At 40.6% G+C, this 23,830-nt stretch overlaps 2 protein-coding genes across 4 annotated transcripts; both read left to right on the top strand.

The window, feature by feature from the left end:
* Nucleotides 1-229: 229 nt before the first annotated feature.
* Nucleotides 230-5,207, top strand: RIMOC1 (RAB7A interacting MON1-CCZ1 complex subunit 1). The gene is made up of 6 exons (XM_084628217.1): nucleotides 230-370; nucleotides 976-1,082; nucleotides 1,501-1,647; nucleotides 2,029-2,160; nucleotides 3,199-3,310; nucleotides 4,827-5,207. Exons 1-6 carry the CDS (start codon nucleotides 283-285, stop codon nucleotides 5,111-5,113), a joined length of 873 nt encoding a protein of 290 aa, XP_084484343.1. The 5' UTR covers nucleotides 230-282; the 3' UTR covers nucleotides 5,114-5,207.
* A 690-nt stretch (nucleotides 5,208-5,897) lies between these two features.
* Nucleotides 5,898-17,144, top strand: FBXO4 (F-box protein 4). Of its 3 annotated transcripts, none has more exons than XM_084628352.1 (7): nucleotides 5,921-6,359; nucleotides 8,504-8,739; nucleotides 10,097-10,314; nucleotides 11,544-11,619; nucleotides 12,146-12,324; nucleotides 14,532-14,707; nucleotides 15,398-17,144. In XM_084628352.1, the coding sequence occupies exons 1-7, from the start codon at nucleotides 6,174-6,176 to the stop codon at nucleotides 15,485-15,487; spliced, it is 1,161 nt and encodes a 386-aa protein (XP_084484478.1). In that variant the 5' UTR covers nucleotides 5,921-6,173; the 3' UTR covers nucleotides 15,488-17,144. The 3 variants fall into 3 exon arrangements, with proteins under 3 accessions (XP_084484479.1, XP_084484478.1, XP_084484480.1); XM_084628354.1 differs by lacking the exon at nucleotides 5,921-6,359 and adding an exon at nucleotides 6,406-6,854; XM_084628353.1 differs by lacking the exons at nucleotides 14,532-14,707; nucleotides 15,398-17,144 and adding an exon at nucleotides 14,234-14,525 and having other exon boundaries at nucleotides 5,898-6,359.
* Nucleotides 17,145-23,830: the final 6,686 nt, after the last annotated feature.

Here is a 23,830-nt window from a genome sequence, read left to right on the forward strand (position 1 = left end):
CGACCAAAGAGACTCGCAAAGGGGGAAAGACGGAAAGCGATATCACCCACACAGACACATACGCAATCTCTATGGCGCATGCGCAAGGACTGAGTTTCCCCTCTCCCCCGCACCTAGTTGACTGGTCCCGTCGCTCCCATGCCAGCGCATGCGTGTTCACCAGCTGGGAGGCCTGCCCCCCCTCACCCCTCCCGTGTCACGTGATTTTGGCTGCGGGTCAGTGATGAGGTCACGTGAGAAGGCTGGTCGAGTCACGTGATCCGGGTGGTGGTTGGTGTTGTTATGGATGCTGCCGTGGTGGTTGCGCTGCGGCAGCGGTTGGCGGGGCTGGGGCGGAGGCTGGAGCGGCTGAGAGGAGCGGGCGGAGATGGTGAGCAGGGGTTACCCCACCGCCGTCGGCCCTGCCCGCTGGAGGCAGCCGGCGTGAAGGCGGTCCTTCTCCCCGTGGAGCGTCCTGGCCTCCTGCCCCATGTACAGCCGAGCCCTGCAGAGACGGCAGCGCCTCCCCATGGGGCAGCCTAACAAGAGCTCTGTCCCGGGTTCCTCATGGAGACTTGTTTCCACCGAGCCTCTGCCTGTCACTGTGGCAAGGGCTCATCTAGGCCAAAGAGAGACTTTTTCAACTAAAAGTTGAATTCTAGTGTGTAGCCTCTTCCTAAAGCATCAGACCGTGAACTTAAAAAATAGGGAAGGTCAAACTTTGGCACAAAAGCAGTAGGCTGTCAAGAAAATGCGCCTCTGGCTTGTTTCAGTATTTTACTACTCAGCCGTTTGAGAGAACTAAAACGAAACAAATTTAGAGAGTAGGTTTTTGTGGTTACTGAGCCAGTGTTTCTGCAGATATTGTTATGATGGATACAAACGTGTAATGATAAAGTCAGGCAAGCCAGGCTGTTGAAAGACACTGATTGTAAGTTATTGCCAGACATTTTTCTGGCTTTCTAAGGAGGTCTTTTTTCCCCCATCCTCTTATAGATGCTTTTTTAGTGAAGGCTGCTATCTCGCTGGAGAAGCTGAAAGATCTTTGTAAAGAAGATAAAGAAATTGTAAATCCTTCGAATCTTTTGCAGCTTTACACACAGGTATGGCATTTAAATGAGACATGCTTTAAGAAACATTTATAATTAAAATTAAAGAAAAGGTGGCATAGCATGAAAAGATTCCTCAATGTTCTTAGATGCCTGTAGTGTATTTTATGGTGGTTGCAAGCATTTTCAGAAAATTCAGGTCACTTTATGCTCTGGATCAGAGACAAGCAGAATTAATGCGAGTTGCACCAGTGTTAGAGGAGGACAACACTGAGTCCTGTCTATTATGTAGATTGAAATTATTGTAAGAATTTTAACTTTGTGATTTGTGAACTCTAGAGTGAGTTTTTCTAAATTAAATGTTATAAAATTTAACTTTCAAATCATAACATTAACAAGCTCATTTTACTGTATATAATGTTTAATGAATTTGTTGAATGTTTTGTTTATAGTATGTTTTCCCTTTTTATAGATAGTCTTGGACATCACATATTTTGAGGAGAACCAACTTGTAGATGAAGATTTTCCAGAAGATTCTTCCTCACAGAGAGTTAAAGAACTTATCAGTATTCTTTCAGAACCAGAGGTTCTAGTTAAAGAAAGCAACATGCATCAAGATGTGAGTACTGAATTATGGCAAACAACCTTACTTCAAATGGTTGGGGTTTTTAATAGAGAATGACACTTATTTTTCGTTTTGATGGGTAAACGACAAAATATTCTGAGGTCTTTTTAAAACGTTCTGATTCTTATCTGTCTATAAGCACTGATTCTTGAATGATGGTCTACAGACCACTTTTAGAAGCAGCTCACTAGACTCTCACGGTGGTGGTTCTTGCTAGTTGTAGTCCAGTCCAGGACTCATTAGAGTTTCAAGAGACCTTTTTGGGTGCCTGATCGAAAAACAATAAATTCTGTGCCCTTCACAGTTCTCATGTATTTCTTTGATTTCCTAGGGCTAAAACAACAGTTTTGGTTCAGCTTTTGAGTTTTATTTCAGCTACATGGTGTTCTTGGTACAGAGTTGTTAGAATGTCTATCCTGGAGACGAGGAGCTCTACTCTACATGTATTGTCACACTGTAAAAGAGAGAGGATGCTGGATAACAGAAAACACTGACTTGTTTAAAAAGGTAAAGCCCCTTTTCTTCACAAGCAGGCATTTTAAAATTTGTTGTAATTCTAACAAGCTAGTGATCGTGGGAAAACTGTGATCCTCAGACAAGCTGTTTGCTTTGAGTTAGATTAGAGTTTTGACAAAATCACAACAGTCACAAAGTATATTAGATTTTTAATCTATCCACAGTTTTCTCTTCTGTCATTGGACTGGATCACAGTTGGAAACTTGGAGTAAAATTTTCAGAAGCACCTAAGTGACTTGTTTACATTGGAAAATTTTACTAGTTAAGCTGCTATACCTACACAGATATAGTTATACTGATATAAACCCCCTTGTGGATATTCTTTTTCAGTTGTCATGAATTCCTTCCAAAGGTTTTTCTTTTTTGTTTGTTTTTTCAATATAAAAAAGGTGCTCTTAAATGTAATAACTGAATTGATGAAATTTAAACTTTAATTTATAATAGTATAACTTTTCCATGTAGACAGACCCTTAGAATACCAAATCCTATTGATTTTTTGAGATTTAAGCCTATATCTAAATATGTGTATTGCACTTGAAAATAGGATTTAGGCTCCTAATTCACATAAGCACTTTTGAAAATTTTACCCTTGGACATTGTCTACTTAAAATAATTTATTGAACTTTTAATCTGTTCAGCAGCCATTTGAAAAGTTACCTGAAAATACTTCTCTTGTGTTACCCATTAGTACATTAAATTTAATTTGAGCTAAAATTTTAAATCTCCCTAAAATAGCAATTTTAAAAGTCTTAACTAAAGTCATAAATATAGCAATCTAATATGGTTTATGTTGCATATCTGAACACAGGAAGATGGAAAAAAGTTAATTTCATGGATTTATGACTCTCCATAAATTAAAAAATTACTTTTGCCTTTAAAATTATATTCATCTTATTGTTTTTCCTTCACATAAGTACTTGAGAAACATTTTAATTTAAAATAATTCTGACTAGAATAGATTACATTGCAGTTGATCTAATTTGTTGTATGCTGTTCTAGCACTTTATTTTCTGTATAATTTATATTCAGTGTCTTAACGATGGAATCCATTACTTACTGAAGATGCTAAGGTTTAGATACCCTCCTCGGCTAAATGATGTCTCATTTCAGGATAAAGACACAGCTAGATTGCTCAGTGAAGGTAAATTGTTCTTCACCTGTTCCTTCTCCTTTATAAGATCCTCTACCATATAATTTTTAAAAAGGCAGGTTGAACTTCATGCAGATTCGAATTCTGTCCCCTTTTAAGAACAATAAATCATAGAAACAGGCAAGAACAAATTGTCCTGTTTTCCTGTTCTGAATTGTGGACATGGGTGCGGAGAGAGAGAGAAAATAAGACAACTTGCTGAACTTTAAATTCATCTCAGGAAAATGGACAGCTGAATGATCTAGTTATGGGATACAAAGCCTTTGACATCTAGGTCATTGGTTCAAATTCTGGTCTAGATCGTCAGTGCCCAAAAGTTATTAGCATCTGAAGACAGTTTGGTGCCAGTATGTTTTGTGATCTGTCCAGTTCTCAGTAGGCAAGTGTCAACATAATTGGCACTAAGTGGTACCTTGCTGGCAGTCTCTACAGTCATGCTTAGGATTAAATGGACATGGTCGATTAACTGTGTTCACAGTGCTAGAGATCGTACTTCCAGAACTGGGTTGAGTCACATTAGGTAGAGTTGAGACATTTTTACTGTCACTGCCTATGCTGTACCTGTTATATATCACTATTGCTATTATTGCTTTTCATCTGAGGATCTTAAAGTACTTTAAAAAAACTGAATTTAGCTTCACCCTCTTCCTCCCTCCTCCCCCCCCAGCACCATCTGTATATAACATTTTAGTCAAATGTTTTTTAAAAAAAAAAAAATGGGGAGTCACTATTCAACAAATTCTTTTGAGGTGGCACTGTACATTTATATAAACGATGAAAATTGAAGCACAGGCTTGTTAAATGAATTTAAAAAATTCAAATAGGAAGTGTTTTGGAGCGAGGATTAAGACAGTAACCGGGGTTTTCAATCTAGCCTTGTCATAAGTATACAATTCACTTTTTATAAAGTAAGAAGAGTTAATAGGACTTTTTTTTATTATCTTATAGTCTTTGTCTCTTCACTTCTTTAGTAATCTTTTTTCTTTGTAAAAGACCATGGATATCTACTGTATGGCATTGTCCAAATACTAAAGCTTCTAATACTACTGGGGAACTGCTTTTTAAACACGGTGCAGCTGAGGAAGTGCAGAAAGTTTGTTTACCTATTTTAAAAAAACCTCTGCCTCTGTAGTGACATTCTGTATTTTTATAAACCATTGCAGTAAACACTGATATCTGTCAGAAAATTGTATATGGTAAAGTTGGTATTAAAACCCATCTTTTACTGGAAGACAGTGCCCAAAGTAATGAGCTAGGACTTAGACTTGGAGTCTTTTTTGCAGCTTTGCCACTGGCCTACTAGGTGACCTTGGGCAAGTTACTTCACTTCTCTGTGCTTTCATGTATTCTTCTGTAAAATGAGGATAATGATATTTACTGCCTTTTGTAAAATTCTTGATCTGTTGAAAAGCATTAAGTTAATGATTATTAGTTTGTTAAACAGAATAAAAGGGGAGAAATAAGTGTCGTGTCACTTGGAGTCTTGAATTCTAAATTGTTTTTGCAGGTATATTTAGTGATACCCATGTACTGGCCATGATGTATATTGGAGAAATGTGTTACTGGGGACTGAAGCACTGTGGAGAAGAAAAGCCTGGACCCTATGAAATGGATTCTGAATCTAATACTGAACTGTATTGCAGCTTACATAGTGCAGTGCTGGATTTCCGAGAAGTAGGAGAAAAGATGTTAATGAAATATGTAGCTGTGTGTGAGGGACTCTTAAAAGGACAAGACTGGAATACAGCAAATGCAAAACTAATCTTGGACTACTTCAAGAAATTCCATAGTTAGCTTAATTAACCAGTTGCTGTTATCCATTCTTTACAAGAAAGTTGCAATATATGACGAAGACAAGTAGAAAGATCAACATTAAACTGAGACAAAACACTGTTAAAACCTCAGTAGTGTGACTATTTTTCTTGTGCTATTGGAAATTTTACAGCTACGATTCTGAAAGCTGTGGGGGAGAATTGCTATTTATTTGGTTAAAAACATCTTACAATTTAGTGAGCTTCCAATCAGGCAAACTGCCTGCATTCTCAATATTAAATTCTGAAGAGGGTGGGTGTGTACGACACATTCTTTTGGCACTGAATGGTTGAGGATAACACAGCTGCTCAACAGTCATGAATAACAATGATAGCAGAGAACTTGTTGATGGGGGATTTTGTGATGTGTACAGCTATCACCCACTACCACCACAGAAGCGAACAGTGAAAGTGAGAGTCTATTATTATGGCTTTAGGTACTGTGGTTAAAATCGAAATATCCTCCCTCTCCTCCTACAGATCGTAGGTAAAAGCCCTTTCTAGGGCTGGAGAGCCGGTTTGAGGTTGTTTCTAAAGAAGCCCTGCCCTTAGTTCTAACCTTTCCTGCTGTAGGGCTGCCTTATCCAGCTGCTCTAATACTTAAGCCCATGTTCACAGCGCAGCAGCCTGCGTTGCTGCTCTCAGCGTTGCACCGGGGATACGTGCCGCTGAGCTGCGGCTGGGGTCCCTGTATCGTTCCGAGGGTGCGGGGCTCCCGCCAAGGCTCTGCACCAGCTGGGCTGAGCCCCAGGCTGGCTGCCGCGGGAGGCCCGGGGTTTCCCCCTGCCTTGACCCGCAGGCGCGCGTGAGGCCCCCGGCACCTGAGTGGCCTCTGCCGGGGGCGCAGCTGGGAGGCGGCCGGGGCGCCGCGTGGGTTTTCGGTGACCCGGTAGCGCTCCCCTCTCCACGCCCCGCTCCCTGCCGGCTGGCAGCCGCCCCGCGAGCTGGAGGCCGGGATCTCCGAGCCGGGCCAGGGCCTGGCACCGCCTGCCGAGAGCGAGCAGCGCCCCCGGGGCTCTCGGCCGCAGCCGGTGGGCGAGGCAATGGCAGCGGGCAACGCTGGGGACTGGGGCCGCCTGGAGTCTGCCCTGCGCAGCAGCCTCCGCCTCCTCAGGGACAGGTGGGCCCGGGGTCCGAGGCAGCGCGGCGGGCAGGCGGCGGCCGCAGAGCGGTCGAGAAGCGGCCTCGAGGAGGCCGGCGAAGAGGTTTGCGCCCTGCAGACGCTGCCGGTGAGTGAGTGACCCGGCTCCTGCCACCCCTCCGCCCAGCCCAGCCACCTGCCTCCCTCCGTCTCTAGCCCACCCACCCCGGGCTCTCCTCCTCGTCTCTCTGACCACTCCAGCCACCCGGTTCCCATCCTGTTTGCAGCACTTGGGCGCGCCCATAAATCAAAGGCATGGTCAGATTATTCTGCCCTACCTTCAGAAATTACCACCTGGGGGTTCATGTCTGATACCAGAAGGCTCTTTTTCACCGGGGTTCTCGCAACAAAATTTTTGGTGGCCTCCAACTCTTGCTGGTGGCCGCACTCACACTTTTTCCTACAACAAGAAAAGGAGTACTAGTGGCACCATAGAGACTAACAAATTTATTTGAGCATAAGCTTTTGTGAGCTACAGCTCACTTCATCGGATGCATTCAGTGGAAAATACAGTGAGGAGATTTTATATACACAGAGAACATGAAACAATGGGTGTTACCATACAAACAATGAGAGTGATCAGGTAAGGTGAGCTATTACCAGCAGGAGAGAAAAAAACCCTTTTGTAGTGATAATCAAGGTGGCCCATTTCCGCCAGTTGACAAGAACATGTGAGGAACAGTGGAGGTGGGGGGAAACATGGGGAAAGGGGTGAGGAACAGTAGAGGGGGAAACAAACGTGTGGTCGGGGATGAGGGTTGGCGCTGGGGGTTGGTGCCCACTGCTGTGTGGTCAGGGCCAGGGATTGGGAGGGTCGGCACGCGGAGCCAGCACCTGCTGCCGCAAGACCGGGGCCTGCGGTCAGCACCAAGGGTCAGCACTTGGGGTCCATGCCCACTGCCGTGCGACCGGGGCAAGGGATTGGCATCAGAATCCAGGACCAGCACCTGCCAGAGCCCGGGGTTGGTGTCTGCTGCCATGTGATCAAGGCTGGGGATCGGCGCCCATGGCCAGCACCCCCCAGAGCATAGGGTTGACATCCAGGAGTAGTGTCTGGGGTCAGCAACTAGGGCTGGGGGCAAGAGCACGTGGCCGGGATTGGCCCCTGGGGCAAGCAGCCACCGCCAGGGTTGGCACTTGGGGTCCACACCTGCTACCATGCGGCCAAGGCTAGGGGTCAGCATCCAGAGCCAGCAAACTGCTGGAGCCCAAGGCCAGGGATCTGAACCCCAGCACCCAGGGCTGGGGATCTGCACCCAGCACTGACAACCACTGGAGCCGAGGGTTGGCACCCAGGGTCAGTGACCATGGCTGGGGGTCAGAGTGTGCTGCCAGGGATCAGCGCCTGATGCCTGCGGCTGCCACCGGGGTTGGGGGTTGGCACCATGTGGCGAGAGCTGGGGATTGGAGTCTGCGGCTGCGCAACCAGGGGTTGGAGCCTGAAGACCCATGGCTGAAGGCCAGGGCTGCATGGCCAGAGCTGGGGGTCAGTGCCTGAAACCCTGCGGCTAGAGCCGGATATTGGCACCTGAAGCCTCATGGCTGCAGCAGGTGATCTGCAGTCAAGCTCCCTAAGTCCCCATCCCAGGGCTAAAGCGTGAGCCCCACGAAGCCACTCTTCCCCCCCAGGTAGAGAACTCATCTTGCTCCTTCAGCATTGTTCTCCTCCTGTCTCCAGAGATGGTGCAGGGCGGCGTGTCCAAGAGCAACAGGGAGGAAAGGGGAAGGCCTATGCTTTGCCCTCCCTCCCCACCAGTCACTCACCCAGGAGGCTGTCATGGCCACAGGGAAACCCCCTGGTGGCTGCGTTCAGCCACGGTGGCCACATTTGAGAAACGCTGATTCTAGCAGATAAAGGCATAACAAGATTCAGTGGCTGGAAGCTGAAATTATCAAAATTCAACCTGGAGATAAAGTGTACGTTTTTTAACAATAAGGATAATCAATCATTTGGAGTCTAAATCCAGATTGGACATCTTTCTAAAAACTATGCTCTTATTCAGCCACAAATTGTTGGTCTAGATACAGGGATTGCAGATAATCTATGGCCTGTGTTATGCAGGAAGTCAATCATGGTCCCTTTTTGACCTTATAATGTAGTGACCTGTTCCGTGTTTATACTTTTGCATGTGAAGTAATATTATTTTTGCTTTTATTTTTCCCTCCTAATCTCTTCTATTTGCATTAGTGAGGTCCTCGGTCATTAAAACTGCTTTTCTTTAATGTTTTCAGATTGATGTGCAGTTATACATTATGTCATTTCTCTCACCCCAAGACCTGTGCCATTTGGGAAGCACAAGTCAGTACTGGAGTTTAGCTGTGCGGGATCCATTGTTATGGCGATATTTTCTCTTGCGGGATCTCCCTTCTTGGTCTTCTGTTGACTGGAAATCACTTCCAGATGTGGAAATCTTTAATAAATCCTTTTCTGAGCTAAATAATAATGCATTGTATGACTATATGACAATGTAAGTATTTTACGTTTCTCCAGTGTGTATAAAGCAGTATAACTCACCCCAAATCCAGATTTTAAAATCACAACTCTGCTAGTCTAATTACAGGAAAATATTACTTGACTCTTGAAGTGGTTTTGCAGATAAAATGCATTTCTGGTGCCTTGACAGGAAGTTTCTAATTATGTAACAATTCTGTCAGTTCTTTCTGTTTGCAATATTCATACATACCTATTTAATTCCAAAGGATTTCAAAGCATTTTGCAAATGATACACATATAACGCCACAGAAATGCAGCCACCTCAGAATAGGAGTTAGAGAGCCAGCCACAGCATGCTATACAAAAACTGTGGTGGTAATATTTTTGCCCAGAAGACAAGCAAACTCCTACTCTTACCAAAAGTACTATGTAGAGCAAATGGGATTTTAGTTTTTAAGGTCTTATCTGACAGACTCAGGTACAGAAAATTGCATGAAAAATCTATCTCTACAGTCGATCAACTACATTAAAAGAATATTAATGTTGCAAAGTCAAGCACTCATCGAATAAACCAGAGGTCCTTTGGAATAAAATAGTATTTCATGTAATAAGCATAATAATGTCCAGGCAACCTTAATTTTGGCATTTCCTAACTTTTGCATCTTGACTTTGGAACCTTAATGTTCTTTTAATATAGCTTTTTTTTGGATACAACTTCCTAATTTTAAAAAAAACGGGGAAAAATCTGTTACATGGAACAATATTGGCAATAATTGGGGTTCTCGAATATGTGGATCAGCCACTAGAGAGGAATGAGACACATGCTTTGTCAGTGCTGTGCTTTCACAATTATTTGCTGACAACAGAGGAATGTAGATGTTCAGGATCCCCGGGTTCAATTCTAAGTTGTGTGTTCAAGAGGGCACAGACCCTTATATCCCTGTGCTCCTAGCCTGTTCTTGTTCCCCTTTCTTTTATCCACCTCCTGGCTCCTGCCTCTCTCCCACTCTACTCTTGTTCAACTCCCTGATTCTGCCCTCTTCCCCCTGCACATCTTTGTACATTCCTCTATCCCCCGCCTCTGCAGCTGTCTACCCACCTACTCTTCTGGTGCTCCCCATCCTCTGGCTCTTGTATCCCACTGCTATCCTGAGTACCAATCCAGTGCCTTAACCACAAAAATATTTCTCACTGGACCGATACTTCTCATTTGTTTACATAAGCTACATAACAACCATCAGTTAACAACTCTGTCACTACTGACCTCATTGATATGAATCAGCAACCTACAAGTCACAAGTAAAATACATTTGGGACCTAATTTGGTTGACAGTAATTAATATTGCCTTTGTATTTTGTGTTTAATTTCTAATTATATCTATTTTACCCAGATACAAAAAGAGCTGTCCTCCGAGTAGACATTTGAAATCAAGCCGTCACACATATGGAGCTGTGACTTCCTTTTTACAATCACTGGTCACGCAAGCAGAACCTCGCTTTGCCCTTTTTGGACCAGGTTTAGAAGAATTGGATGAATCTTTGGTGCGAAGAATGATGACTTGCCCAGACATTTTGCCTGTAGCTGGCTTACCTCAAAGACAAATCCATGGTAATAGTCAGTTGTTTCTTTAAAAACATGTTCTACAAGAGAAAAGGTGCTTTTTATACCTCCCTTTAAAACGAATATTAGTTTTATAGACTATGTTATACAGGAGATCAGACTAGATGATTGCAAAGACCCCTTTTGGCCTTAGGTTCTATGAATCTATACTAAAACTGGATTTTTTTTCTCTCTGTGGCTGATTAGAGGAATAAAATACCATTGTGGAACAATAAGCATTTGGGGTGAAATCTTGGTACCTTGAAGTCCGTGGGAAAACTCACATTGAAATCAATTCGGGCGGGGGTGCGGGAGATGGGAGAGGAGGTGTGTGTCAAGATTTTACCCTGGTTTTGGTCCAGAACTTAAAGTCAAACACGCTGTTGATCATGGATAAGTCTTAAGCCCAGTTTTCTTTAGCTGACATTAATACTATGTCCTTTTCTTTTTTAAATTACTTTTGCTTGATTGCCTGCACGTTATACAAAAAAAGGAAAAGTGGATGATGGACCCCATTACCTGCTATAATATCCTACTTAAATCTAAGTTTATATAGGAGATTGGTAATAAAATGCCTTTATTAAAAAGAACAGTGACCTAGGAAAATATAGGAAGTAGTTAAATGATTAATCAACAGGATTTTACATAAAATATAGTTCTAAACATCTGCAGTTTCCCCTCACTCTAAACCAGAGTAAAAAAACTCAAAAATTATTTGGTTGGGAGCCACTGATATTTATTTATTCATAACTGATTTGGAATAATGAAGTTGTACTCACAGGTAGCATATGCAAATATGCATTTTGAGTGCTGTTTTCCTGCTGTTATATGTCACACTTGTTGCATCTTTTTTTAAATTAGGTGTAAGACATTTTGGATAGAACTTAATATGTAATTTAAGAACAGGAAGCGTAGTAGAACTTGATCCTGATTGGGGTGTCCAGGTGCTTCTGCAGTACAAATTTTAAATAACTTATTTATGTACTTGAAATAATTGCAAGTGCCATCCAATCTTTTATAGCAATACTTAATTAAATTATCAGCATCTCAGTGTGATCAATTTAGTGTGTGTCTAAAGTCACATTCTGATGTAATGAATATATTTTCTTGTAATATAGAGACACACTTGATTAAATGTATCCAATTTATGATCCTTATGGATTTTTCAGCCTTTGGTGCTAGTTGTCTTCAGCAACTGAATATTTTTGTATCCTAAATTCATTTTGTTCCTCTTGTAGGGATTGGATCAGGAGTCAGTTTTCAATTTAATAACCATCAAAATTTCAATATTCTGACATTGTATTCAACTACCAGGTAAGGCTTGTTCTCTGCAAAAATAAAGCTGAATGTTCTCAGTTATTTCGGCTTTTTCTCCTGGTCTCAACCACGGATGTAATTTGGATATCACAGCACTTGATTATTTCTGTAAATCAGGTGAATGGACATCTCCTGTAAATTACATCAGTTGCCACTGCCACTCACAAATTGTGTGGCAGAAGGTAGGCCTAGTTTTTTAAATCTGGCCCAAAGAATCTTTGATCAGCATGAGTATGTGTGTGTGTAATGCACAAAGAGCAGTGCCTTTCCTTTTTGTGTCTCTAATTTCATTTTTTAAATTTATAAGCATGAACCTACCCATTGGTGCATGTTAGTATGGATCTTGCAAAACTGGTTAACTATGCATGCAAATTATAAAAAGCTGTTTCAGGGATGAAACTGTTCTGTATGTTTTGGCCATTCCCCTCTCCCCTCTTTGTGGAGTCTCTCCCTTTTCCTATTCTGCTTCCAAATTAGTCTGGATAATTTTGTTAAATGTTTGGGGTGTTTTCATATTTTTCAGCGTGGAAAGGAAGAGAGCAAGAACAGAGCAAACTGTTACAGTCAATAAGATGTTTTACCAAGAAAACAGCATAGGAGGGAATCAACAGGCAGTACACTACAATGTAATTGCTCAGGTTAAAAAGGTGTGCGAAGTAGTTGATGGATTCATCTATGTTGCTAATGCGGAAGCTCATAAAAGTAAGGAATGTTTATTTTAACTATGTTGACTCATATTTTTTGGATGGTTGAGATGCTACTAGTACATGAGAATACATTTATACTTTGAAGGCCACATTCTGATTTTATTATTCACCTTCAGAAGTACAGAGGAAGATACTAATCAATATGAGTAAGAATTATGAGTCCAAATGAACTTAGTGTGGTTTCAGGACAGTTCTTACTAACGATTGACTACTGAATCTGCTATATAACTTGAGGAATTTAATTTTATAAGGACACTAATAAGCAGGCTATATGCAGTTTTGCTACAATATAAAAGCAAGGTGTGGTCAGTTATTCCTTTTGTGTAAATAATTGTTTGGTATGAATTCTTAATAATCTGAGCTAAAAATCAGAGCAGATGAGATGGGGATTTAAGAAATGTCAGTTGGAAAGATTTAGTTTTGTTAATGGCTTTCTTGTTTAAGGAGACTAAGTAAAGTCCTCTTATTCATGTCTGAATACTAGTGACATCATAGCAGAATTTTTTGGAAGCCTTTGTGATCCATCACTAACTTTGCGTACACAGCAGCTGACTTCCCCATGATCTGCCACACACCATCTGTCCTTCTGCTCACTGCTCATCATCTACTACGGTGGCCCATCACCATTCCTTCCATGATAACTTTCTCAAGGATATATCCACCTTTATGCCAAATGTGACCAAAGTATATAAGTTTGCACCTGTTGATTTCCAAGTGCAGAGTCCACTTCTCTCCAATAATATTTCTAACATAAGCATGCATTGTCTTCTCCGTCCAGGAGATATGCAAGAGTCTTTTCCAGCACCACATCTCTTCTTTTTTCTTCTTGTCAACTGTATTAGTTTTCCAGGATTCACATCTATAAGTTGCTATGGAAAAAATTAAGCTTTTGAGCAATCTAACCGTAATACATTTTGAGATACCTTGGTTTTTCCACAGTTTCATGAGGGAGGCCTTGGCTGAGCAAGCCATCCCTAGTTGTCTTCAGATTTCTTTGGAGCAGCCTCCTTGGTTGAATATGTATGATCCCACATAATTAAATTCATCTATTGGCTCTACAGCTTCACTGCTGATCATGGTGTTTGCTTGTATCCTGTTGTAATTAATCATGTCAACGTACGTGAATTTCATTTTTGCCTCATTCAGGAATAGTCCATATTCCTCACTAACTGTTTTTTCAGACTCCAACATTTATTGCATTGCATCGATTGGTTTCACCAAAGAGCATCATATCATCAGCATATCTGAGGTTGGTTAAGAAGTGTTCATCAGTGGAAGTCCCAGTTCCTTCCACCTTATCAAAATTTTCCAGGGCTTGTCTCATGATAAATTCTGCATATACATTGAAAAGACCTGGGGACAGAATACACTCATGTCTCGTATTCTTCCCAATGGAAAGCCACTCACTGTTGCCCACTGCTGTTCACATGATAGTTTTCATTTTATTCCAGAGTTCATTCAGGTTGTTTCTTCTCTTTAAGGAGACTGTCCATTATCAAATGGTTGGTAAAGTTTCTACAGTTTCTCCTAATATATGCACTGAAATATCTCATTAGTTTATCAGACGTCTGGCACTGCACTGAAACAGAGTTCTGCTATCATCTAAAGTTCTTTCCTTGCTTATTTTCATGTCATGATGGTATAACTCTCATTCTTTGACCTAGTCTTAAACAGTTGTGTGTTTTCTGATTTACCAGTCCATTAACGGGAAGTTGAATCAAACAGGTTACCTGTTGATTTTTAAAATTTGTTTCAGTTGGGAGTATTTAAACTAGAGCATGTATTTACATTTAGGATTGTTTCTAGCATCTCATTTTATTTACAGAAGATGTAAAACTATAATGAAGAAACATGTCCTGAATATCTTTTAATACTGAAAGTGTGTTTACTTTTTGTTTCTTCAGCCATGCTAGATTGTCTTCAAATCATTGCCTTTGAAAAGGAGGAAAAAGTCAAATCAGGAAGGGAGAGATGGAAGGAAGAGGGAGGTGGGGCAACTCACTGCCCTAACTGCCTCTGTGAAAGTTAGGAAAATGGCCTATTGTGACTTTGGTTATTATCGCTTGGAAGGTACTCCAATAACTACAATGATGTGTATCCTCCTAAGAACCAAGATAGAAGAAAATGTAATAAAGATGAGTTTGATTATATATAGCGGGGTTTGTATATAGTCTAATACTCATATTTCAAACTGTTTTCTAGAACACGACCGTCAAGATGAATTTGCTCATATTTTGGCAATGATAGATCCAACTCTTGGGCCTCCAAACAGGCCTGTACTGATTTTGTCCTGCACCTCTGAAGTTGGCATTAAAAGAATCCCTTGTGTTTACATGGCACATCAACTGCAATTAAATCTGCTAAGCCAACCATGGATGGTATCTTCACTTCTTAAAATATTTGTTTTCTTTTTACTCATCCTCTTTATATTGTCTCGTGAGTGAGCAGTAATGTTTGAAGTGGACTTTAATATAAATGTTAGTGGCACACTGTAGCTAAAGGAGAACTGCTAGGCAGAAAAGCTTAAATACAGATTTTAGGTAAAATATTTTCCTTTGCCTTCATAAGTATAATGTTGGAAAGCTTTGTGTATTTTTAAAACACACCACTGTTAACTAGAAGACTACATAATTTGAATTAAAATATACTAGAAATTATAGAATTCATAATCTATGTGAAATTCTAAAGTTTGAAACTTTGTTCCCCAAGAGTTATAAAAAGGAATTTCAAATAACCTGTGATTCCAACTGATACTGTGAAGGAAATAAGATGTCAGATAAACCAACTGATAAACAGCCGAGGGGAGGTTTAAGAGAGAACTCTATAGGAAATCAGTAATGTACAGCTTTTCTAATGGCTCTCTTTATTCATCCTCTGAACAGTACTGTTTCCTTTCCCCTAATTTACTCTAAGAAACATGTTCTGTTTAAGGGACCTGGAAGCCAGTGACAAAACAGGCAGATTTGACAATATTTTTAAGAACAAATATGGAATGTTAATCTAGTATCTGTACACTCAATATGTATATCCATATACCACATTAACATCTGCCATTATTGGTTTTACAGGTGCAAGATTCTGTAGCTGCTACTTTAAGTGGACTGTTAAATGGAATTGAGTGGATCCTGGGAGAGGTTGAATGTAAAAATGCACAATGATCAGACTTGCTTAGTCATACTGTATGGACTTTGTCATTTGCAAAGAGTATGAAGTGAACATTTTGCCCTGATGTTGTACTGACTGATAAGAGATTTAAAAGGCAGCCCTCCGTGATTACAAATATTTTAATAATCAACATTCTTCCAAATGTAGACTTGAATTATAAATGAAAGCAAGTTTGACTGGATACCAACATTTGACAAAGAAATGGGTTTGATTTTTTTTTTTAATTTGCGGTTTTTATAATACTTTTCATTCTCACCATATTCTATAACATAAAATATTCTGCAAACCTTGACCCCCAATTAGTTTAATGCCAGAATAACCCTATCACCTAGGTGTATGTCATACCAGACTTGGATTAGGATGGTTTGGCGAAGATGGAGTTCTGTCTTGTTCTCTCTTGGGACTGAGAGAGGCCAGACAGAAATCCATTTTCTCCAACCCATCCTAAATATGTCAGAGATAGAGGGCCACAATTGTTTTCATGGAACTAAGGGCTCTGGGAGAAAAGAGAAACTTGAGCCTGCAGCCCTGTGTGAGTAGCTCCGACAGCTGGCTGCAAGAGGAGCTACTATGGGATCAGAGTAGGAAGATAGGCAGTTTTCATGGAGCCAGTCGTCTCTGCTTTACCTCCACCTCCATCCATGGCACTTGGATACTACAGTGGTGAGGCTCATACAAGTACCTGTATAGAACAGTGTTATAATTCTGTATTCATAGGTGTAACAGCCCTCTCCCTCTGACATATTTTGGGTGAACGTTCTATCAATAGTATAAAATTAAGCTAGTGTCTCTTAGTTTTACTATTAAGATCTCTGTGAGAAATGAGGGCACTTAACATTTGGGAGGCCTGGGTCCTCAAACAGAACTGTCCAGAGTGAGGTCTATGAAGAGAAAATACAAACACGTTTAGATGCCAGAGCATGCACAGCAAGTGTTCCGGAATAACTTCATCATTCCTCCTATCAAAATACAGAGGACTTTCCAAGTGGCCCTTACTCCCATTGTCACTGAATGGAAGGTTGAATTGGTCTCACTCCTGCAAAATATCTATTTCAAAACATTCCATTTGCAAAGTTCCTTTTTTTAAAAACTTTCCAGTGATTGATATTTAGGCCAGGGGTAGAAATAAAGGAAATTCAAAAACATTTCCTGTTTCTATAGCCTCAGGTAGCCAAGGTGTCCTAACTGTTGTTGTATCAGTGCTCATAAGGGACAATTTGGAGTTCTAAGATTAACCCTGGGAGCACCAATATGCCTATTCTAGCTTTTATTTTTTAATAGTGTGTATGTGTATATAGTTCTCTTGTAAGATACTCTATAGAACAGAAGAGATAAAACACATGTATAATGCAATCAATATTTTGGATACATATACATAAATACCGTAAATACATATGGATCTCAATACTTTGTAATATGGCTTCACGTGAACTGCTGGTTGTAAAAAAATAATAATAATAATTAAAAAAGGCTACTATAGTCTAATAGCCACTCTGCTCTGTAGAGAGAGACTGCAACTGTCTCTGGTGCCACTGCAGCTCCTACCGTTTCATACGTTGGGAAGGAGGATTCATTTATGCAGTGATCGCTATTGTAATAGCACTCTCTTTTCTCCCTTCAAAAATGTGTAATAAATTGTTTTTAAAGATGGCAGATCTTTCTTATTTGTGTGGGCACCATAAACATCTATGCTGTCCAGTAACAGTTAACAAAAAATACCTCTTCCATGGTGTAATTGGTGCAGAAATATGGGCATAGACCAAAACAATGATGTTATTTTCAAGAGTATGGGAAGGTAACAAGTTTCAGTTAGAAAAAGGAGAAAATAGATACAGGGAAATTTTTTTTCTTTTACTTTTTTCAGAAGGTAACATGAACAATGGGGAGAGTTAAAGAGAATTTGAAAAAAAAAAGTTCTTCATATTGTCTTGTATAACATTTTTATTTAAGGGATGTGTAATAGTAACAGCTGCTTTGCATAATCAACTCAGTTACCATACTCAAGTGTTTAATACATAGAAACTGTTAGTGATATACTTGGGCTCCAATGACTGTTGGTATTTACAAACATCGCAAACTAAATGGCAATGTTTCGAAAACCAGACTTTCCTTCTGGTGAGAAGGAATAGAAGAACATTTATTTCAAGGCACAATAATACTGTTTTAATTAATTAGGCCACATGTTAGCAAATCCTGCATTAAACCAAAATAACTGTGATTTTTCCTACTATATCTCTTTTCTAACATTTCCTTTTGGCTCTGATCTTGGTTTCTACATGTTACTTTCAAAGGTGTGATTTAATATGAATATTTGTTAATGATTTTTTTAAAGAAAAGAAAGTAGTGAAGGTACATTGGGGAATACCCTTTTCTGTGAGCTTAGAGAACACAGAGCAGCTGCAATATGCACAATGTATCAAAACAATGGTAAACCACATTAGAAAAAAGCATGGAGGAAGATTAGACAGTCTCAAGTTGCAATGGGGGAGGTTTAGGTTGGATTTTAGGAAACACTATTTCATGAGGAGGGTGGTGAAGCACTGGAATGGGTTCCCTAGGGAGGTGGCGGAATCGCCTTCTTTTGAGGTTTTTAAGGTCAGGCTTGACCAAGCCCTGGCTGGGATGATTTAGTTGGGGATTGGTCCTGCTTTGAGCAGGGGGTTGGACTAGATGACCTCCTGAGGTCCCGTCCAACCCTAATCTTCAATGATTCTATGATTAGAGCTAGAAGTCACCTCGCTTAGTACTTCTTACTTTTGTTTCAAATACTGTTGGTTCCCAAAGTTTTAGAGTGAGCAATGTACCCCCTTCATAGCTTCACATGTGCTCATTTAATTATGAGTGCTTTAGTAAGTGCAAGGCAGGTATTATGGGATTGGTCATAAATGCAGTTGCTCCACTGAGTTCTGCGGTTTTAAAGCCATCTTTTGATGTATGTACTACACAAGCAGGGGCCTGCTTAAATCCCACATCTGGAAAATGGAAGCACTCTGCTGTTAAATTACCAGCTATTGCATGGAAATGGGATTTCGATACATTTATTGGATTACATTTTATAGTTTATCTAAGGCAGGACAGAGCTCCAAGAGTGAAATCCTGGCCCTATTGAACTGGATTGCAAAACTCTCACTGAGCACAAACAGGGAGAGGATTCCACCCCAGCTGTTCTAAAGGTGGAGCTGTCACTGATAAATACATGAATGATCATTAGTACTTGTGGGACAGTGTCCGGGGCCAGAGGTTCTGAGGCTTCGCCCTTTACCCAAAATCTACCCAAAGTATTTTCCACTGTTCTAGCCCCTAAAATGCTGTGAAATATAATATGCAGTGTTGTTGTAGCCATGTTGGTCCCAGGATGTTAGAGAGAAAAGTTGGGTAACAGCTTCTGTTGGTGAGAGAGACAACCTTTCGAACTTGCACAGAGCTCTCTTCAGGATTTGTGTAAGCTCAAAAGCTTGTCTCTCTCACCAACAGAAGTTGGTCCAATAAAAGATATTACCTCACCCACCCTGTGAAATATAATGCAAGTTTATTGTGCCATACATGGCCAAAGTCAGCATTTATATTCACTATCCACAAGTTCACATTAAAAAAATAATTCAAACATTCTTTTTCACATTCTCATGAATTGCATCTTCTGCATAACTATTGAATATGTGCTAAATATTCAATAAACCTAATTGCTGTGGCTCCACAACCAGAATGGCCACAAACTTCTTTTTTAATGAAAGCTTGATTCTGTAGACAAAGTTTGTATACCTCATCTCACCACTCTCCAAAAGATGTTTTGGGGATTCACTTCCAAATCTCTATCCCAGCACTGAGAATTCCTCTAGTAGAACAAGCAACGAACAATCTCAAGAGTGTAGGGGGTGCTGTGGTGTTTTGAGCTGGAAAACCAGTTCCTGACATTTAAGTACAACCATGTTGCTTTGTTACGCTACATAAAGTGGTTTCTCCTCAAATGACAGTTTCTGGTTTAGGAAGCAGACCGAAGGGTCTTGCTTCCAAATTTGCCAATTGTAGACACATTTCAGCGTGAGTGCAGCTCTGCCAGTGTTCGTAATAACGAGTGCTGTAGACAGAGAAGAGGTGATTTTATCACGGTCATCTAAGCCCATGGATTTAGTCAGCATGGTGGTAAAAAAATCTGGTCCCTAGCCACACTAGCCCATCCAGTGTCACCATCTTTGGTGGAACATTTTTCCAATATAGATGTGCCCAACTATCATTTTCTTCGTTAAGCACATGGATCAGTCGGTGGCTGTTTATAACTGCCTGGTTTTCTTAAGTATTTAAGGGCGGGTCAGCAGCCTAATGGCATCAGGTTCTACAAACAGTGGGAAAGTTTTAGAGGGTTTTTTTTGGGACGGGGCGGGGGGGAATGTGAAAGGTTGGAATTAAGACGAGTCAATTTAAATGAACATTTTTGACGTACTCCTTTTGATTTTCCTATTTTTACAAAGAATTAGAAAACTTGCAAAGAAGTATAAGTTTTTCTGTCTGGAAAAAAAAATATGTGTGTTTCTGGAAGACAAGGGGGAATTCAAGGTAAGAGCCTATTTTTTCTTCTTTTTATACGGTTTCATCAGTAGTGAACACAGGAATACTGAACTGCACATGGGACTCCTAAATGACATCTAAGTGTAACTTTTCTCCTTCCCCATGAATAGTCTGACTGAGGATTAAAAAACTCCTCTGTATAGATAACTGATAATCAGACACACTTAACAGTTGAAGGCATAAATGTGGCATGGGTCGGGAATGAGTCAGAGTCATTCATATGATAGCTCTTTATCTTGGTGAGGTGAGCTGACCTCCGTCCAATTCCTGCTGGAGATGTGTGCATGTTACAAAATCCACCACCGCAGTTGGCCCCCTTCTTGGTAGTCTCAGCAGGAGTGTGAAGGAATCAAATGCTATGGAAAATGAACTACCCCATGATCCCTCCAGCTGGACTCCAGCATCAGCAATGAGGAACATCAGTAGATCAGTGTAGGGAAGCCCAGATTGTGCCTTTTCTATGGGCAAAGAAACATTTTACTTTGACTGATGTCACGCTCACATCTTTCACTAGTTCGGAATTCATTTGTGTAGTGTTGCTATTATGAATCAAGCACTGAGTATGTTCTCAGCACTGTACAGGACTTAGAGATGTGGCCAGAGCCCTTACCTTGTAGTCTAAATACAGAGCAGTAAAACGGTGTTACATGGTTGTTTACTTTGAACACTTGCTTTAAGTGGAAGGAAGGATGAGAAAAAAACAAAGGGGAGGGGCAGGTGGCAAGGAAGGGACAGAAAGCTTGGACAGCAGATCTCAGTGCTGTGTTTAGTGGAGAAAATTATGATTGGGCAATGTTCTTGCAAACGTATGTGAAGACAAGGTAACAGTTCAAAGCTCTGCGCATGAGGGCCCTGAAAGTTTATAAAATCGCTACAGGGAAAGGTTAGAGGGAAGATGTTGACCTAGGAGGAATGGATAACTCAGTTGATATTAGTAGGAAATTGTCTTTCATCTTTAGGTTTAACTTCAGGTCAGATCTCATCCCTGTCAAGGCAACACACTCATCCAGCAACACTCCATAATTCAATACAAGTGGGAGTCATGAGGAGTTTTGACAGACTTCTGTGGAAACAGGAGCTGGCCCTTAGGAGTAAATGACCTTTCATGGCTATCATGTATCAGAGTTATGTCCGCTGGTGTGACAGAGCACAGAAGAGTCCACATTGTTGCTGCCAGGTTTGTATTTTTATTTTGTAAGCACACATAGAGCCAATTCCTACTTCTTTTACACATTAGAGTAGTGCCTATCAGTATGGACTGAGTTAAATCAAAGTGATATTAATCATGATTTAAATCAGCAAGCAGGTATCCTGGATTTATATAATCAATTTTAATCTTATTTTGCATTTGCACTTTAATTATTTTCCTAAAGAAAGCTTCATTCTCATTGAATGGTACAACCATTAAAACATGGTATCTTAGGGCTTGTCTACATTACAGGAGGGCAAGGGGGTGGGGATGGCGGGGATCGATCTAAGTTATGCAACTTCAGCTACGTGAATAACGTAGCTGAAGTTGACGTACTTAGATCTACTTATCACAATGTCTTCACTGCGGTGTGTCAATGGAAGATGCTCTCTCGTCGATTCCCCTTGCACTTCTCTTTGAGGTGAAATACCGGAGTTGATGCTAGAGCAATTGGTGGTCGATTTATCACGTCTATACTAGACACGATAAATGAACCCCTGCTGGATCAATCACTGCCCATCGATACAGCCGGTAGTGTAGACAAGCCCAGAGAAATGCAGGGCAGGAAGGGACTTTGAGAAGTCATCAAGTCCAGCCCCCTGCACTGTGGCCAGACTAAGTAAACCTAGACCATCCCTGACAGGTGTTTGTCCCACTTATTTTTTAAAGCTTCCAATGATGGGAACTCCACAATCTCCCTTGGAAATCTATTCCAGTTCTTAACTATTCTTATACTTAGAAAGGTTTTCCTAATATCTAGTCTAAATCTCTTGCTGCAAATTAAGTCCTTTACAGCTTGTCCTACCTTCAGTGGGCATAGAGAACAATTGATCCCCATTGTCTTTATAATGGCCCTTAACATATTGGAAGGCTGTTATCAGGTCCGCCCTCCCCTCCATCTTCTTTTCTCAAATCTAAACATGCCCAGGTTTTTTTTAACCTTTCCTCACAGATCAGGTTTTTGGAACCTTTTATCATTTTTGTTGTTGTTCTCTGGACACTTTCCAATTTGTCCACATCTTTCCTAAATTGTAGCGCCCAGAATGTGACACAGTACGCTAGCTGGGGCCTCACCAGTGCCGAATAGAGTGGGGCAATTACCTCCTGGGTCTTACATACAACACTCCTGTTAATACACCCCAGAATCATATATGTCTTTTTTGCAGCTGCGTCACATTGACAACTCACATTCAGTTTGTGTTCCACTATAATCCCAGCTCCTTTTCAGCAGTACTACCATCTAGACAGTTATTCCCCATTTTGTAGTTGTGCATTTGATTTTTCCTTCCTAAATGAAATACTTGGCACTTGTCTTTATTGAATTTAATTTTGCTGAATTCAGACCAATTCTCCAATTTTTCAAGGCCATTTTGAATTTTAAACCTGTGCTCCAAAGTGCTTGCAATCCCTCCCATCTTGGTGTCATTTGCACATTTTATAAACATCTCTACTTTATTATCCAAGTCATTAAATAGTACCAGGACTGACCCTCCTGGGATCCCACTAGATACACCCTCCCAATTTGACAGCAAACCATTAATAACTACTCTGTGAGTACAGTCTTTCAACCAGTTGTGCACCCACCTTATAATAATTTAATCTAGACCATGTTTCCCTAGTTTGCTTATGAGAATGTCATGCAGAACTGTGTCAAAAGCCTTACTAGAGTCCAGGTATATCACATCTACTGTCCCCCACCCTTCCATCCACTATGTCAGTAATCCTATCAAAGTAGGAAAATGGTTTGGCATGATTTCTTCTTAACAAATCCACACTGACTATTCCTTATAACCCTATTATCCTCCAGGTATTTACAGATTGTTTAATAATTTGCTCTAGTATCTTTCCAGGTATTGAAGTTAGCCTAACGGTCTATAATTCCCCAGGTCCTCCTCGCTCCCCTTTTTAAAGATAGGTACTGTGTTTGCCCTTCTCTACTCTTCTGGGACTTCTCCTCTCTGCCTTCAGTTGATTTGCTACAAAATATAGCCATTACGCTAAATTTGGTACTTCTTTTTGCTAATGAGGGGATATATTATCTCTATTCACATTTATTTAAGCAGTTATATAGTTCAATATACATTTATTCAGATTCTTATTTGTTACTATTTTAATGATTAGAAAATGAGTGGATGTTTTCAGAGAACTGTCCACCTTGGTTCCCATTGCCGTAAGTTAGAATAAGGCCAGCAGGATTGAGCCTCTCAGCACAGAGGATTCCAAAGCTCTTTATAAATCATACAGAGGAACTGCTTCTCCCACTGTTGAATTACACCCTCTGGAGTGAAATATGGTTACAAAATAGTTGAGCAGCAAGTGAAAAAGAATACCTCATTCCATTTAAAGAAAATAAAGATAAAAAAAGCTTCAGGATAAAGAAGAAATTGGTATAAGAGTGATTATATAATTCATCACATGTCTCTTCACTGGAACTGCCTGTGGCTGTTGTACAGAAAGAGTTAGAACTGAAATATGAAGCCTGGAACACGGCACATCTCAATTCAAAGGAATTGTGACTTTCCCATCCAGCCACTGGATGTCACCATTGTTACATGAGACAAGGTGGGTGCAGTAATACGTTTTA

The sequence above is a fragment of the Lepidochelys olivacea genome (assembly GCF_965140295.1).
Source record: "Lepidochelys olivacea isolate rLepOli2 genome assembly, chromosome: 5".
NCBI classification, from domain to species: Eukaryota; Metazoa; Chordata; order Testudines; family Cheloniidae; genus Lepidochelys; species Lepidochelys olivacea.